At 33.0% G+C, this 17,554-nt stretch overlaps 2 protein-coding genes across 4 annotated transcripts; both read left to right on the plus strand.

Moving 5' to 3' along the window:
• Positions 1-590: 590 nt before the first annotated feature.
• LOC110278697 (uncharacterized) lies at positions 591-3,748 on the plus strand. Its single transcript, XM_052262516.1, has 7 exons — positions 591-645; positions 1,450-1,847; positions 2,108-2,236; positions 2,897-3,028; positions 3,113-3,216; positions 3,302-3,395; positions 3,515-3,748. Exons 1-7 carry the CDS (start codon positions 612-614, stop codon positions 3,746-3,748), a joined length of 1,125 nt encoding a protein of 374 aa, XP_052118476.1. The 5' UTR covers positions 591-611.
• A 1,198-nt stretch (positions 3,749-4,946) lies between these two features.
• Positions 4,947-13,276, plus strand: LOC107487000 (uncharacterized). 3 transcript variants are annotated; one of them, XR_008005654.1, is made up of 4 exons: positions 4,947-5,495; positions 5,579-5,678; positions 5,759-6,271; positions 12,271-13,276. XR_008005654.1 is itself a non-coding variant. In XM_021140583.2 (3 exons), exons 1-3 carry the CDS (start codon positions 4,960-4,962, stop codon positions 5,907-5,909), a joined length of 777 nt encoding a protein of 258 aa, XP_020996242.1. In that variant the 5' UTR covers positions 4,947-4,959; the 3' UTR covers positions 5,910-7,388. The 3 variants fall into 3 exon arrangements, 1 of the variants encoding a protein (XP_020996242.1); XR_008005653.1 differs by having other exon boundaries at positions 5,769-6,271; XM_021140583.2 differs by lacking the exon at positions 12,271-13,276 and having other exon boundaries at positions 5,769-7,388.
• Positions 13,277-17,554: the final 4,278 nt, after the last annotated feature.

Below are 17,554 nucleotides of genomic sequence, written 5' to 3' on the forward strand. Positions count from 1 at the left end.
AATTTCTAGTGAACTGAGCCTTTTCTGGATTTTTTTTCTGTTTTGCATAATATGATGAGTGTATAATATAATCTGTGTGATTATTATTGTAGGGTATTGTTACCCTTTTAGTTAAGCAAGGTGGTGTTGATGCTAAATTTGCAAAGAACACAACAAGAGCACCAACTAAGAAAAGGGGGGCGAAGGAGCTTAATAAAGATAACACAACGAAGGAAAAGAAAGAAAGGTAAAAAAAATAAAATTTTGGGAAGCCTATGAGTATTACAAACACTCTTTATCACTAATTAAATTTTTTTTTATAGATTTGATGAACAAAATAATGACAACAAAATGTCAAAGGAAGATGATAATGTATCAGATGAGCAAAAAGATAAAGAAAGGTAAAAATTAGTTTTGATTTATCTTTTGTAATAAAAGAGAATGTAAAGTAAAATATAGTGTATTCTTCTTTATAGTGATGCAAAGCAAGATGATGAAAAAGAGGTCAAAACAAGGTAAAAATAGTGTATGTGCTTTTTTTATAGTTATGATTTTTTTTATTTATTGTTCTACAAATCTTTAATTATTGTTTTTATTGATTTAATAGGGAAGACAAAAAAGATGAAAACAGCATGAGATCGCCAATGAGATCGCCTAGCAATATGGGTATAAATTATAGTTCTTAGTGTTTGTTGTTTTGCATTATGTATTATATGAATATATATGAGATTTTTGTTATGTAATTTTACACACATGAATCACCAAGTTTGCACTCTATATAATGAATTTTTGCACACATGAATTTGATGTTTTGCACCCACCTTAATGAATTTTTGCACACATGAATCAGCAAGTTTGCACCCTATGTAATGAGATTTTGCACACATGAATTTGATATTTTGCACCCACTTTAATGAATTTTTGCACCCGCTTTAATGAGATTTTGCACACATGAATCAGCAAGTTTGCATCCTATGTAATGAATTTTTGCACACATGAATTTGATGTTTTGCACCCACCTTAATGAATTTTTGCACACATGAATCAGCAAGTTTGCACTCTATGTAATGAGATTTTGCACACATGAATTTGATATTTTGCACCCACTTTAATGAATTTTTGCACCCGCTTTAATGAGATTTTGCACACATGAATCAACAAGTTTGCACCCTATGTAATGAATTTTTGCACCCACCTTAATGAATTTTTGCACACATGAATCAGCAAGTTTGCACTCCCCTTAATGATATTTTGCACACATAAATCTGATAATTTGCATTTGCTTTAATGAGATTTTGCACACATAAATTTGATGTTTTGCACTCACCTTAATGATATTTTGCACACATGAATCATAGTTTGCACTCATATTCTTATTATTTAGATTCCACTTTCTCTCTATTTTAAATCTCATTTTTGTGTGCATACATTAATATAATTTTTGTGTATATGTTCTGTTTTATGCTTTAGATGATGCAATAAAACTTGAATGGAGAGAAATTGTGCAAAGTGCAGTACAAGCTTTCTTAGAAATAGAAGACTGTGATATATATACACCTTCTCCAATCAAGAAGACACAAGAACCTGTGGTACCATCAATTCCATCATTCTCCCTAATGATACATGAGGAAAACAAAATAGAGGAAGAAAAAAAGGTGATAGATGAGAAAAATAAAATAGGGGAAGAAGAAAAGGTGATAGAGGATAATAAGTTAACAGAAGTAGATAAGGATAAGATATACTTTTGGGCAACAGACGATAGGTTGAACAAGGATGAGACTTTGTGCATCTTAAAAGATATACCTAGAGCAATGCTTGTTAGGGAGGATATCATGTCAATGTTGCCAAGACATCAGATAAACAATATGGTTAGATTTCTTGATTGTGACATGTTTCTGTTTTTTTTTTTATATTTTTATGTGTATTATGTTTTGGAACTAACATTACATTGTAAAATGCAGGTTTTGAATTATATGATCTTTTTTTTCAACAAATTAAGGCCACCTAGCTTTGATGTCTATTGCATAAATGCTTTTGTTTTGGTGTGTATACAAAGTTACAAACTACTTTTTCAGTTTTATAATTGGAGAGTTTAAACTTTATAATCTAACTATTTCTTTATATATAGGGAGAGATGTTCTCACATTGGGGACACTTGATCAAAAGAAAGAAAAAAAGTTATGTACTTCTTCCCGATGATTTTGGAAAGAATGGTGACAGCTTTTTTGAGCAAAAGGAAATTCCAAAACATAGATGGGTGAGTAATTTTTGTTCTCTATGTATTGTGGTAATTTTTTTTTGTTTGTGCCAGAGCTATATTTGCTATGTATTTATTTTGTCGGTGTCATGCTATTTGTGGATTAATTTCATTCCTTCCCTGTCATAGTTGAAACTTCTCTACCATAGTTGAATCCCTTAAGATTATAGTACTAGACCGAAAATGTTTACCTTTATTTAATTCTGGGTGTGTCTATTTCTTGTGCTTTGCATTTTTTTCAGAACCCTGTTTCTATCCACATACCCTGTCACTGTTACCTTGTGCTAATTTTTTTCATTTGAATGCTATTAAATATTTATAATGGAACAGAAATGAAACAGAAATGCTATCCTCTGTTTTTGGACTAATAACAATAATTGGACATATAAAGTTATAGACATGAATATATTACTTAATGTTATCCTCTGTTTTTGAATCTATACTTGATATATGGGCATTGGAGCTTCTCTTTATTTATACATTAAAGTTAGTGATGCCTCCTTTTGCCTCATTTGAATCTGCTGACCCTAATCATGAGAAGTATTTCTGTATCCTTTGGTACTTATGGTTTTGGACAATTTCATCATTACTTTGTTAAATTATAAATCGATTTGTTGGTCAAGACTTTCACTCCTAATAAGAAAATATAATATAATGCAGTTATTGGTGCCGTGTTGCTATGACTATCACTGGTGGCTATATGCTTATGACATCTATGAAAAGAGACTTTTTGTCTTGGATTCCTTGTATAAAGAGGCTAAAGGAGATAGGGTGCAGTTAGACATATATGCGGTATAATTTCAATAGTTTTGCTCACATGATATTATATTATGTGGTTTAATAGTTTTATTTATTAACAATGAACCTTTTTTTCAGAGCAAATTGATTCAACAAATGGTCTCGATAGCTGTGCCAAACTATGAGCTACCAAAGAATGACCTGATCCCAATTTATTTGAATATTCCTAGACAATCAAATAAGTAAGCATAATATTAATTATGTTATATTATAAATAATATAAATGTACATGATAAGACTAACTAAATTCTACAATTATTTTTTCAGCTATGATTGCGGATTGTTTGTAATAAAATGGGTAGAAATGTGGAATCCTAGTAGTATCGAGATTAATGTGTCCAACATGCCAGAATGGGACGAAGTAAATGTTTTTTTGTATAGTTTTTATTTTTGCTTATTTTTTTATATAGTTTTTATTTTTGCTTTTGATGTTCATGTTTTTTTTATAATATATAATCTTTGTGAACATTGTTATTGCAGTTTGAGTGCGTTAATCTAAGGAAGCAATTGGTCATCCAAATGCTTACATCACTTTCAAATGCACTTCTTAAGGATATTATAAACAAATCAGAGAAATATAGAGTGGTAAAGCCAACTCCAGCTCAATCAAATCCTTACATAGTATGTAATACTGATGAATTGATGATTGAATGCCTTGGTTCGGTTGGGAAGGGGTTTAGAAAGAAAACTGTTGCTAAGAAGCGCAGAAACTGAAATTCAAGACTTACAGTTACCATCTCTTTTTAGGGGTTATTGGATATACTTGTTTTCTATATAACAAAGTTCAAGTGATCATTAGATATACTTGTTTTGTAGAAAGGTATTGTTTTGTAGTTTTTACTATATAGTATGCACTCACTTTCTGAATCTCCAAGCTGATTAATTGTCTCAATGAATGTTTGGGGAAGTTCAGGAGTCCATTTGAGCCTTGGTTTTGGCATCAGTTGCGAGAACCAAGTGCATGTTACTTTTTACATTTTTCATTGTGTGTTGATTCTTTTAGGAAAGAAAGAGTTATACTGTAGCATGTAATGTAAGCAAACACAAAAGAGACTTTTCAGTTTTCAATGAATGAATGATTCCTTTTTTAGCTATGTATGAATCCTATGTGATCTTATATATAAATTGGAGTAGTTATATCCCATGATCTCATTCTCATATCAGGAAGCATATCTAAAACGCATTTAGAAAGTAAAGTACTGTTGCTTCAGACCACACTTTTCCCTTACACCTAAGTTTTACAAATTATTCGATATTTGGAAAATTAATACATAAATCTGCCAAGATCTCTGTTTTTTTTAAATATTCAAAACTATTTTAGAATGTTAGGTATTAAGTTAATTTTCGAGGACGAAAATTTTTATAAGTGGGGTAGGATGTAAGACCTCTAAATTTTTAAAAGTTATTAATTAATTATTTACGATGCATTATATTTATTTAAGACTGTATTTTGGAGATTTTTATATAAAAGTTGAATAAACTCTTATTTTTTTTTATTTAGAGTTCTTATAATTGAAAAAATAGTGAATATTTTATATGCCTTGATTTTAAATATTTATATTTTTAACCTTATCTATAAATGAAGGAGAATTAGTTTATTTGTCTCCAATTTTTATTTAATTAGCATTTAATCGAAACTAATTTATAAATTTATAATTGAAAGGTATTTTAAAGATAGATATTTTATATTTAATTTAATATAATATCTCTTAATTTTATTAAAATTTAACAAAACCCTAATTTGGCCAAAAATCCCTAATTTCATATTTGTCCTAAATTAAACCATAAATTTCCAAAATATTACCCTAACCCCAATTTTCCTAACCCTAGCCGCCTTACCTCCTTCAGCCACCAAAGTCCCTTCTCTTCTCCCAAACACAGCAACAATTCATGGGAAAAAAAAAAAGAAATAAAGATAGAAAGGGATGAGAGGAGAGGGGAGCCGCGGAAAGGGAGAAGGGGGAAGAGAGGGAGACAGCGCCGGTGGTGGGCACCATTGCCACCGTCGCTGCCGATGTGCCGTCAGGAGGAAGATCCGAGGGAGAGAGAGAGAGCGTGGAGTTGAGGGAGCAGAGAAGCGTGCCGCCACCTCCAGACGCTGTTGCCACCGCCGTTCGCGAAGAGGGAAGAGAGAGCTCGCGGGTGAGAGAGGGAGCGTCGCGCCAGCCACTGAACTCGCGTTCGTCGTCGTCTTCACGGGTTCCTGTCGCCGCCGTCGTCCCCGCCGTGAAGCCTGTCACCGTTGTTGCAGCTGTCAGCGTCGTCGTCCATGGGTGAAGCAGAGGAGAGAGATCCGCGAGGAAGGGAGGACCGCGCCCGTCCAGCCGCCACGCACAGTCGCCGCTCATGTTGCCAGCGCCATCCCCGTCAGATCCGCCGTTGCCGAAGCTTCTGGCCGTGCCTCTGTCGCCGGACAACACCGCTGCCACTTGGAACCCCCATTGAAGTCGGTATCTGTGTGGTAAGCGCTAAGCTTGCTTCAACTTCTTTGTCTATTAAGTTGGTTTTTACCGTGAGGGTGGTTGCTGAGATTATCTGTGTCAGGATGTATGATCACATGGTCACTGCAAGTTTTTCTGTCCTGCGCCACCATTGGAGCCGCCCAACCGATGCTGAAATCCCTGCTGCTCTGTGTTCTTTTATAGTAAGTATTTACATTTCGAAAAACCTCTGCGTTAGTGTCCTGTTACGTGTATTAAAGTCTTTGCGATATTGATGTGTTAGGGATCAATAGCCGAGCTTACATGTAGTGATTGAGGCTGTCTCTGCTTTTGGGAAAGCAAGCGGAGCAGAGGCTTTAGTTGCCGCTGATTTTGGACTGAGAGAAACGAGTTCAGTTGACGCGTTTGGATTATGGTTTCGCGTGTCGAGATAGGGGTTTTCTTAAAATCTATTTTATATTACAGAGTTGTGATAAATAGATATTGGTGCAAAGAGATTTACTTCTGTGATTGTATTTGTCTTATGGATGTGAAGGCTTGTTGGACTGAATTATTGAGTGCTTGATTGCGTGAGTGGTGTGTGGTTGTGGATAAAAACCGGTTTGGAATGTCATTTACTTGATTATTAAGAAATGTGGATTTTCTTGGTTCTAGAGTTTACTTAGTAATATAAATGAAACGATTTTGGAAATAATTTGAGATATGAAAATAAATTGATTCTGGGAGCGGTTTGATTGTGAGTTGGTTTGATTTTATGAATGATTTAATATTTGAGCTGATTCGATTTTAAAAAGAGGTTTATTTGTTAGAATTGGTTGATTTGAAAATAATTTGATATTGGAACTGGTTCAATTCTGGAAAATGTTTGAGATTTGAAAATGGTTGAGAAGAGGTTTGAGAAATGTTTGGATGGGACCCGAAAAGGGTGGCAGTGTCAAAGTTTTAGAGGAGATGCTATCGAAATTTTATAAAATCGGAAGTTTTATTTGAAGTAACTAATCAGAAAGCTTTGTTTTTAAACATTATATGTTTTAAGGTTGATTTATTTATCAAAGAAAGAATTGTGTTTTGAATAGGGATTGTTAATGAACGGGATGAAAAGAAGGATAATGAGGATTTTCTTTGAAATATGGTCTTTGAATGAATTTGGAAATGAGATTTGGGTTGATAAATGATTATGACGTTGAGAATGTTGAGATATAATATTTGAATTATTCATATGGCTTATGAATTTGAAATATCTGAGATACGAGGTTCCCTGGATTAAGTGTCGTGGCTTGCCACCACGTGCACCAGGTTGAAAACTCGATACTCTGTTGACCTTACGACATAAGTGTGACCGGGCACTATATAAATTTCCAGGAATGTTACCCCATTGAGCAATATTGATTATTTGAGAAAAAGCTATGCATAGACTCTTGGGGATGCACGTCGGGGGACAGTCTAAGGACAATTCAGACTTGTCGGGTTGGCTGGATAACCGACAGATGAGCCTCATCAGTCATAGAACAGACATGCATCATATGTATTTGTATGCTTTGCTTGGGTTTGAACTTGTTTTGGTTTGCCTAATTGCTAAAGTGTTCTTAACTGCTACTTGAACTATTTGCTGTAACTGCTACCTACTTGTGCTTTTCTTGTCTATCTTGCATGTGTTTGTCCTGGCGTGCTACATTTGAGAATGAACTTTGGTGCTGAATTAATGATGGTGTTATTTGATTGCGTGGTTGGTTTTTGATTGAGATTTTCATAATGTGAGCCCCATCAAGTATCACCTACCCTTTTCAATGTTGTTTCTTGATTTAAGCCACGTCCACTAGAAAGATCTCAATTTTATAATGCAACAATTGTCTTTCGTATTTAACTTTCATGAAGCATGTCTTTACGTTTACAAGAAGCTCCAACAATATTGCACAAACTAACAAGAAAATTAAAAAGTAGTACAATTTTGACCTGTTTCTTTGCAACAACCACAAGTGCTAATTGAAGTTGGTGAGCAAAATAATAAACATAAAAAGCACAAGCATTTATGGTATCAGAGCAGTCTTTCCTGTAGAGCCTTGGGAATGGACTGATTATGCTTCAATTGCATACTCTGAGAGTCTGTCATGTAGTAGGTCTTGTTTGAATAACGAGAATTAGAATTTGATGCACATGACTGCCTAATAATTAACATTGTTAGCTTACCGTTGCATATCTGTTGATGTTAAGTTTGGCCAACTTAATGTTGATGGCTTATGTGAACGGGAAAGTTAATAGGTTATTATAGGCGAAAAGGAATTGATAAGTAATGGGTAATGCGAGTCACGTGGTTCGCGGATGCTAGGGTTCGCTTTTCGTGCTAGGTTTCGATTTATGATTCTTGTTTATGTCGCTTAGGTTGGCATATCATTTCTTTTTTTTGTTTACTATCCTCGTTGAAGTTCTTTGACTCGGATTCCTTTCTTGAACCATGATTGATCATTCTCCGACCGTATTTCATTATTCGTCCACAATCTTATTTGATTGTATTCTTAAGAATTTGTTTGAGTCTTTTAAAAACATCTGCCTTTACCATTGATTATATTCTTCTTTAAGAATCCTGTGCTCATTGATCTGATCTTGAACTTATTTTGGCATAATGCTTGATCTTTAAATCTTGAGCGATTTGAACCTTGAAAATTATGATTCGAACTAAGTTAACTTTGTAAATTGATACTTTTGTTTCATGTTTAATGTATACCTTAAACTTACCATATTCTTGATTATCTTCCAAATTTTCGGCATCATAAATCCTGACCTTGAATTTCTCTACGTAATCTGTGTATCCCCTTGACGTAACCTGAGCTTATTTTCGATTGGAAAAGTTTTGAATTGATCTTTTTCTTACTTAATTGTGTTTCCCAATCATCCTTCAAATTTTTGGATAAGATTACCTTTAAATTTAGCATATACTTTTCTACATGGATTCTAAAATTTCTTTATATGGTTTAAATCTGTTTATCTGTAAAGCTTCACCTAATCTTCTATAGAAAATAATTCCTACTTTGAATTTCCTTCACTAACTACAACTTGATTTATTTTCAACCTTATCACAATTTTTAAACATATTCTTATATGATTTTACATCCGAGTATTTTTCAAGATTCTTAAAAAAAAAATAATATTAAAGCAAAATAAAATAAAATTTTATTCATAGCCTAATTAAATTTTATTTTACAAACTTTGCATATTTTATTTTAACTACAATTGTTTTGATGTAATACCTTATTTAAACTTTTTGTATTTCTTTTGAGAAAATGAATTCATTCCTTCTTTAGATTATCCATTCTTTGTAAATGCCACCATTGATTTTTAGTCTTCTTTTCCCTTCAGCTCGAATCCAGTTTAAATAAAAGTACCGTTCTTCCTCTTGATTCTTTCTATCGGAGTTCTTAAATTCAAAATTCTTTTTTAGGATTACAATTTGATTTCCTAGCTTATGTTTTTATGCAAATTTTTATTTGACTATCAAAAAAAAAAATCTTTCAAAGTTTTCGATGAAAAATTTTATCCTTAGCATAACTAATTTTCATTTCACAAATCTTACATAATCTAATTCGACTTGAATTTGTTTTAACATGACGTAATATTTACGTTTTTCATGATTCTCTTGAATTTTGTAAGCAATTGCCCTGTTTTCCTCTATGGTTTCTATTGGAGTTTTGTTTTAAACCTTTTTAAACAAGTTTTGATTTATTCTTATGTAAAGTTGTCCCTGACTTTGAATTGCTTTGCTGAGCAGTGCTTTTCTTTGATGTGATTTGAACTTGTTTCGGGGCGATATAACCATCTATTAAAGTTTTAATAAAATCGCTTTCAATTCAGCCTACACTCATTTACCTTGTACTCTGAAAATTTCGATTGTAATGCATCATCTTTTCTTTTATGAGTAAAACTTTATGTCAAGTTTTCTTCCAACAAGATTGTAGTTTTCATACATGCTTGAAAAAGAGAAAATACAATTTAGCTCTTAGTCAAATTAATCTTTCCATTTTCAAAGTTTGTGTAATATATTTCCACTCGAATTTATATTGAAATAATGCCACATTTACGCTTTTATTAATCTTTTGAAGGATGTCTATTACCCATTTTCTCTTTCAGAATATGAAATAATTTCCCCTTAAGTTTTCCATTCTTTAAGAACAATGCATTCGAAAATATTTTTAAACCATACTCTTGAGTTCTATAAACTTTGTTTTTGGTTTGGATATTATTCTTCTGTAAACCTCATATTTCTTGACTCAGCTTGAATTCGTTTCAAAATACTGTATTGTTTTTCATTTTATTGATCCTATCGAATCCCTTTGACTCAAAGAGTTACCCTTAAAGTTATCAGTTGATCCTTTTTCAAACATTCTTCATTACTTGTTTATCCTTGTCTACTTGTGATTTCAACAATTCTTTCAAATTCTCGCGAACATGGTCCTTATTGCTTTTCTTTCTTTTCTATGGTCTATTATCCTTTTGAGTATACTCGAGATTAGTTTTGGTATCTTGTGCGACCGATAGACTTAGTAAACGACACATTAGTCCTTTAGGACACATTTGGTGAACGCAAAAGGGTGAAACTTGTAAGTGTATGATGCCACAGGGAGTTGTGAAACCTTGTTTTATGTGAAAGAGTTCTGTTGATGTGGGACTTATGATCAGTAGTAAGGATTGCAAAGTGTTTGACAAAATTAAAAACCTTTGGATGAATTGTTCAATGAAGTACGGTTGAGAATGGTGGAGATAAGTTATGCTGAAGTTTAAATAGTTAAGACTCTGAAGTTGGTATGAGATTAGTATGCGGACGTTAAGCACATCGTTTAACCCCGGCTTGTTTTATAACCTTTTGCTGCCTTGCTTTACCATCACATGTTTGGAACATATCACCTTGTACATCAAGCCTATCTTGTAACTTCTATTTTGCATAACACTTGTACCCTTTATACCTTTAAACCATATGAAAATCCTGGTATTTGAAACTATATATATAGAGGACTTTTGCATTTTCTTTAAATGAGTTCAAGAGGGAAATGATATGAAATCTCTTTTATTTTGTATCAATTTTCGAGGACGAAAATTTTTTATAAGGTGGGTAGGATGTAAGATCCAGAAATTTCAAAAAAAAAATCTTATTAAGAACTAATTTGATTTATTTATTCATTACATGCGTTAACTTCAGAAGTTATTTTATTAAAGATAATTAAAACAAATTTTGATGGATTGAGTTTAAAGTAATTTAAGGTTTTATCTGATTTTATAATTATCGAATTATTTTCTATATTTAAATAATAAAGTTTAGCAAATAGATAGTTAAATATATTTTTAAGTAATTTTAAGAGATTAAATTGAATTTCAAATTAATATGATATACTCTAATTTTATTAAAATTATCATCAAATTCCAATTTAATCCCAAATTCTCAAATTAAACCTTAACTAAACAAAATCCTAATTTTTCTACCTTAATAAGATAACGGAAACCAAAATTGTTTTCTTCTATATATTTATATAAATTTTAACTAATAAATATCTAATATAAATACTATATGCTATGTGTATTAAACAAAAAGACTACTAACCTTTAAACTGTTAAAGAGAAAATAAAGATTAATAAACTATTAAACTATGATTCACTATGGATGCTTCCTTTGAATATCAATTCCTTTCTTTGACCTCATCATTAATTTTCTTTCTTTTCCTTGCTTACTGTTACACGCCGCCGCTAACCCTTTTTCCCAAAACCCAATTACTATCAGCTTTAGAAAAAACTAAAGAAAGAAAAGAAAGAAAACGTTGAGGGAGAGAGGGATAAACGGAGACAGAGAAGAAAGAATAGGGTGAAAGGGAAGAGAGAAGAGGGAGATCTGGAGGGAAGAAGAGCATCGGGGAGGGAGCAGCCCGCCGCCGCTATGGCGCCCTGTTGCTTGCATTGCCGCCGTCCACCCTGTCATTGCCGTTCGTGCTCCAGCTCGTTACCACTGCCGCGCTATGTTCTCCGCCATCGCCGCCACTACTCCGTCACGAGAGAAGGACGCGCAAAAGATAGAGCAGAACCGCAAAGAGAGATGGCTCGCGAGTGACGGGGTTGCCGGCTTGGAGCTGCCGCGCCTAAGTCGCCACCGCATCCTGCCGCGTCGCCGCCATCGTCCTTACCACGCCACCGTCATCCATGGAAGGAGCCGAAGAGAGAGAGTGCGCGAAGAGAGAGGGAGCCGGTTTAATAGTGGGGTAAAATATATATAACATAATAATAATTTGGGTTTAGTTAATATGTGTCCTAAAGACACTGACAAGCTTAATATTAGTGGAAGTTTTAAATTTTTTTATTTAATAACTACAAAAAAAATACATTAAAAACTTAAAGTTTTTTTGTATTTCTAATAAAATTATTCTCAATTTGATTATGGTTTCGCGTGTCGAGATAGGGGTTTTCTTAAAATCTATTTTATATTACAGAGTTGTGATAAATAGATATTGGTGCAAAGAGATTTACTTCTGTGATTGTATTTGTCTTATGGATGTGAAGGCTTGTTGGACTGAATTATTGAGTGCTTGATTGCGTGAGTGGTGTGTGGTTGTGGATAAAAACCGGTTTGGAATGTCATTTACTTGATTATTAAGAAATGTGGATTTTCTTGGTTCTAGAGTTTACTTAGTAATATAAATGAAACGATTTTGGAAATAATTTGAGATATGAAAATAAATTGATTCTGGGAGCGGTTTGATTGTGAGTTGGTTTGGTTTTATGAATGATTTAGCATTTGAGCTGATTCGATTTTAAAAAGAGTTTTATTGTTAGAATTGGTTGATTTCAAAATAATTTGACATTGGAACTGGTTCAATTTTGGAAAATGTTTGAGATTTGGAAATGGTTGAGAAAATGTTTGGATGGGACCCGAAAAGGGTGGCAGTGTCCGAGTTTTAGAGGAGATGCTGCCGAAATTTTATAAAATTGGAAGTTTTATTTAAAGTAATTAATTAAAAAGATTTGTTTTTAAGCATTATACGTTTTAAGATTGATTTGTCTATCAAAGAAAGAATTTTGTTTTGGAATTGAGATTGTTAACGAACAGAATGAAAAAGAGGATGATGAGGATTTGATTTGAAATATGGCTTTGAAAAGAACTTGGAAATGAAATTTGGATTGATGAATGATTATGATGTTGAGAATGTTGAGATGTGAACTTTGAATTATTCACATGGCTTATGAATTTGAAATATCTGAGATACGAGGTTCCCTGGATTAAGTGCCGTGGCTTGCCACCACGTGTACCAGGTTGAAAACTCGATACTCTGTTGACCCTACGATGTAAGTGGGTGACCGGGCACTATATAAATTCCCGGAAAATGTTACCCCCATTGAGTAATATTGATTATTTGAGAAAAAGCTATGCATAGACTCTTGGGGATGCACATCGGGGGACAGTCTAAGTACAATTCAGACTTGTCGGGTTGGCTGGATAACCGACAGATGAGCCTCATCAGCCATAGGACAGGCATGCACCATATGCATTTGTATGCTTTGCTTGGGTTTGAACTTGTTTTGGTTTGCCTAATTGCTAAACTGTTCTTAACTGCTACTTGAACTATTTGCTGTAACTGCTACCTACTTGTGCTTTCCTTGTCTGTCTTGCCTGTGTTTATTCTGGCGTGCTACATTTGAGAATGAACTGGGATGCTGAATTAATGATTGTGTTGTTTGATTGCGTGGTTAATTTCTGATTGAGGTTTTTTTTATAAGAAAGGAAAGATTTCGGATTTCTGAAAGATTAAACATTGTTTCTTTGAAAAGGTCTTTGTATTGATTTAATAGGGAAGACAAAAAAGATGAAAACAACATGAGATCGCCAATGTGATCACCTAGCAATAAGGGTATAAATTATAGTTCTTAGTGTTTGTTGTTTTAATTTTTTTTATGTTGTTTTGGCTATGCATTATGTGAATATATATGAGATTTTTGTTATATAATTTTACATACATGAATTTGATAATTTGCACCTGATTTAATGAGATTTTCCACACATGAATCAGCACATTTTGCACCTAATGTAATGAATTTTTGCACACATGAATATGTTGTTTTACACCCGATTTAATGAGATTTTGCACACATGAATCAGACAGTTTGCACACATGATAGTTTAATTTATCATGTAGAAAAAAATATTGTTTTTAAATAGCAAGTATAACAAATTTATTAAAAATATACACGTTAAATTATTTCAAATTTTAGATAATGAATGTTAAAATTAAGTTAAAAAATTAAACTCTTCTATTTGAAAATAATAACAAAAAAATTTATTATTTAATTTTGTTTAATACTCTGGTCTTCATAGCCAACGGGGACTTTTGTCCCTTACGACCATTTTATAAAAGTAGTTTAATGCTATTACGGGTAAAATACTAGTTACAAACTAATTTTGTACCTATAAACAAATTTAATTTACACCCATTTTAATGAGGCATATATGCATATATCCATAGTTATTTTGCTTACAAATTTCTCCATCATCTCGTTCTTATTATTATTATTATTATTATTATTATTATTATTATTATTATTATTATTATTATTATTATTATTATTATTATTGTAACTGGTACTTGTTTTAATTTATATTCAAATGAATTTTTTTTAAAAGAATAACTGCATTTTGTCCAATTGGGTAAGTTAGCAAGCAAGCATTAATTATTATTACTAATAAATGGAATAACAGGAGCAGCAAGCTGCTGTATTGGAGTTTGAAAGCAGTTTGTACACATGAAACTAATCATTTTTATTATTTCTTGTCCAAAATAATAATTGTCTCATGAACCATCAGCTAATTGAACTCTTTAATGTATTGCCAAATAAAATTCTTTTTGCTTCGACATGATTTTGCTATCAATCGACATTTGAGAATTGGTATGAATGGATTGAGTTCAATAAGGACATGAATCCTCCCATTGATGCTCCCATTGAATCAGATTCAAATCTCTCATTAACATTGTAGTTAGCATCTTGAAGCTGAAACAATTTAAAAGAAAAAATAAATATATTAGATCACATGTATAAAATTCATATGTTTATAAATCACAAAAATCACAAACCATTGGATGAACCTGTTCGTTGAAAGGGAGACTTTGAATATCTCCAATATGTTGATTATCCTTTATATACAATAGAAAAAGCTATCACTCAAGTGTAAGTACTAAGTAATAACAGCATGGCTATAAAGTACAACTGATTATCCTTTATATATAGCTTAAGGAAGTAGTTTCTACATCTAAAGTCTATTTATTGTAAAAAAACAGCATGGGTAACAAAATAAAATAATGTTTTACCTCTTTTTCGGTTATCTCACTTTTCCTCTTCTTTGCCTCGGTCTTCTTTTTTATCATATTGTCTTTTTCAGATCCTAACCTATTTGTTGGACAACCCTTAGTGAACACATAAGGAGGGCTTTTAATATCTTGAATGCTTATTATACAGCCTCCTACAAAAATGGACAGTGCATCTTTACCACCATCTTCTGATGTAAGCAAATTATCTAACTCATTGGCATTAGATGATGAGTTAGCAACATGCTTTTGACACTCCGCCATAGCCATATCAAGATAACGATGTAAGATATCACTTGTTTCCTTTGTTTGGGATGCAAATTGAGCAACACTGTTCGAATGGGAGCATAAATCATCAAACCTCTCTGTTTTTGGATTCAACAAACTTGGATCATGGCTGCTCTTAATATCACTATGTCTTCGCTTCACAAGTTTGCTCCAACGGTCCAAAATGTATCTTCTTGGAATTTCTCTCACGCGTTCATGCCCTAGGACAACCAAGCTATGACGGCATAATATGCCTCTTGATTCAAACATTTGACACATGCATGTAATATCCTTCGTTTCCGCATTGTAGTTAACTTCATAAACCCTCTCTTTAGAAGTAGATACATCCTCCAAAATAGAATAGACTTTAGATGTAGAAACTGCTTTCATAAGGTTCAAAATACAATTTGCTTTCTTTCATGCTTTTGTACTTCCTTAAACTTTGCATTAGTATAGGCACCTTGAAATTGCTTCTCTATTAAGGAATTAGTGGCACAAGGTATTATTGATTTATAGTCTTCAACATCAGCCTCCCTTTCTTGTTGCTCTTTCCATCCAAGGCAATTGTCATATTGTTTGACAAATTGAATCAACAAGCTCTTGTTATTTATAAATTTGTCAAAATATGAATGCATGCTCTCACTTCGTTGTGTGGATCTCATACCAGCCCAAAAAAAGTTGTCAAGAAAAATTGGAACCCATCGATGTCTTTCTTCATAGATATCTATGTATCATAGTAAACAAATATACATAAAAAAATTTTGTAAGAAAACTTAACAAAATTGGATGCAAATGTTGTCATAAACATGTTAATAATGCATTGAAGCTTAAAAAAAATTAGAATAAGAAAATTGTACTAGAGGCATATTCAAACACATGTTAGAATTCTAGCAAATAGAATATGATGGCCACTTGATATTTTTTTAAATACTAATATGCTAATTCCTATGTGCAAAATATAAAAATTCATGTTTAGAGAAGTACCTGATAGCCACTTGTTATCTTCTAAACCATATTCAATCAGAAAATCTTCCCATTGATTTTGAAAATCATCTTCTGAAATAGACTCCCAAACAATATTATTTAAATCACTTTGTAACTCTTCATATCTCTTGTGTCTTTTGAATTTTTCTAGAATCTTTTTCGTAATGTGCCAAATGCATAACCTATGACGTGTCTCTGGCATCACATTCTCAATTCCAGCTCGTATTCCGAGGCATTGGTCTGTTATAATGCCTTTAGGAGCCTTTCCATGCATACATGTAAGCCAAGCATTAAATAACCAAGTAAACGAGCCTGCATTTTCCTTAGTCAACAAACCACACCCAAGAAGCACTGAGTTACCATGGTGATTAACCCCCACAAAGGAACCAAATGGCATATCGTAACGATTGATTTTATAAGTAGTATCAAACGAAACTATATCACCGAAGTACTCATATGCTGCTCTACTTCGAGCATCAGCCCAAAATATAGTTTTGAGACGCTTGTTTTGATCAAGTTCAATATCAAAATAAAAATCAGAGTTCATTTCCTTCATCCGTGTAAAATACTTCAACATCTCCCTAGCATCCATTTCTTCCGTAACATTGCGTACCTTTCTGCTGAGATAGTTCCTAACATCTTTTTCCATTAAGTTTATCTTAGAAAAACCTCCTGCTTCACCCACCAATACTTGATATGTTTTGCTTGGTCTCACACCTGCTTCATCATTCCTCTCAATGACTCGACACATGTGCATAGTCATCTATTTATTACGTGTCAACAGTTTTGCCATCTCTGGATCACAAGGATGTGAATGATCCAAGCACACCTTCGATATAATCCAAAGACCCTCCTTATTCAACCTAATAGAAATCCTTGCAGGGCAATTGTAGTTGGTTCTAGGGTTGGTCTTTTCTATTGGTGAAACTCTAGACTTGCGTTTTTCCTCCCTATTGCAAGTGATCATTTGATTCTTAGGAACATTATCTTTACCAACTCTTCGGGTAAACCTTATCTTAGTAATAAAACCAACGCGCTTGGCATAATTCTGATAAAATTGATTTGCATCTTCAATGGTTCCAAAACACATGCCAACCTTGGGCACATCCTGTAAAAAAGTTAGCATACATCAGATAGTAAATCAAAATCTCATTAAAGTAGGTACAAACTATACTAAGTCATGTGTGAGAATCTCATTAAACTGGTTGCAAAATGTACAAAAAAGAATGCAAAACAGGATCCTACAACAACAGACTGCATTTGAATGCATCACAAACCCAACCAAAACAAAACAACTACATAAAACACAACACTACCTATTAACAAGCTTAGCCTCACTTTCCTAACCCTTGGAAATTATGTACCTCCAACCCCAAAAAAATCATAGAACATGTTTACTGTTATAGAACAATTACAAATTTGATGCTTCTACTTCTACTTCAGGTTCTTAGCAGCTAAGGTTAGATCAGTTTCATTGAGGATGCATCTTGTCTTATTAA

The sequence above is a fragment of the Arachis duranensis genome, chromosome 1 (assembly GCF_000817695.3).
Source record: "Arachis duranensis cultivar V14167 chromosome 1, aradu.V14167.gnm2.J7QH, whole genome shotgun sequence".
Lineage (NCBI taxonomy): Eukaryota > Viridiplantae > Streptophyta > Magnoliopsida > Fabales > Fabaceae > Arachis > Arachis duranensis.

Bases quoted from the DNA above. Each gene is read 5' to 3' on its own strand.
- LOC107487000 (XM_021140583.2), top strand. From the start codon at position 4,960: ATGAGAGGAGAGGGGAGCCGCGGAAAGGGAGAAGGGGGAAGAGAGGGA. The intron at 5,496-5,578 runs GTAAGCGCTAAG...TATCTGTGTCAG, and splicing joins TTGAAGTCGGTATCTGTGTG to GATGTATGATCACATGGTCA. The intron at 5,679-5,768 runs GTAAGTATTTAC...AGGGATCAATAG, and splicing joins CTGCTCTGTGTTCTTTTATA to CCGAGCTTACATGTAGTGAT.
- LOC110278697 (XM_052262516.1), top strand. From the start codon at position 612: ATGAGATCGCCAATGAGATCGCCTAGCAATATGG. The intron at 646-1,449 runs GTATAAATTATA...TTTATGCTTTAG, and splicing joins GAGATCGCCTAGCAATATGG to ATGATGCAATAAAACTTGAA. The intron at 1,848-2,107 runs GTTAGATTTCTT...CTTTATATATAG, and splicing joins GACATCAGATAAACAATATG to GGAGAGATGTTCTCACATTG.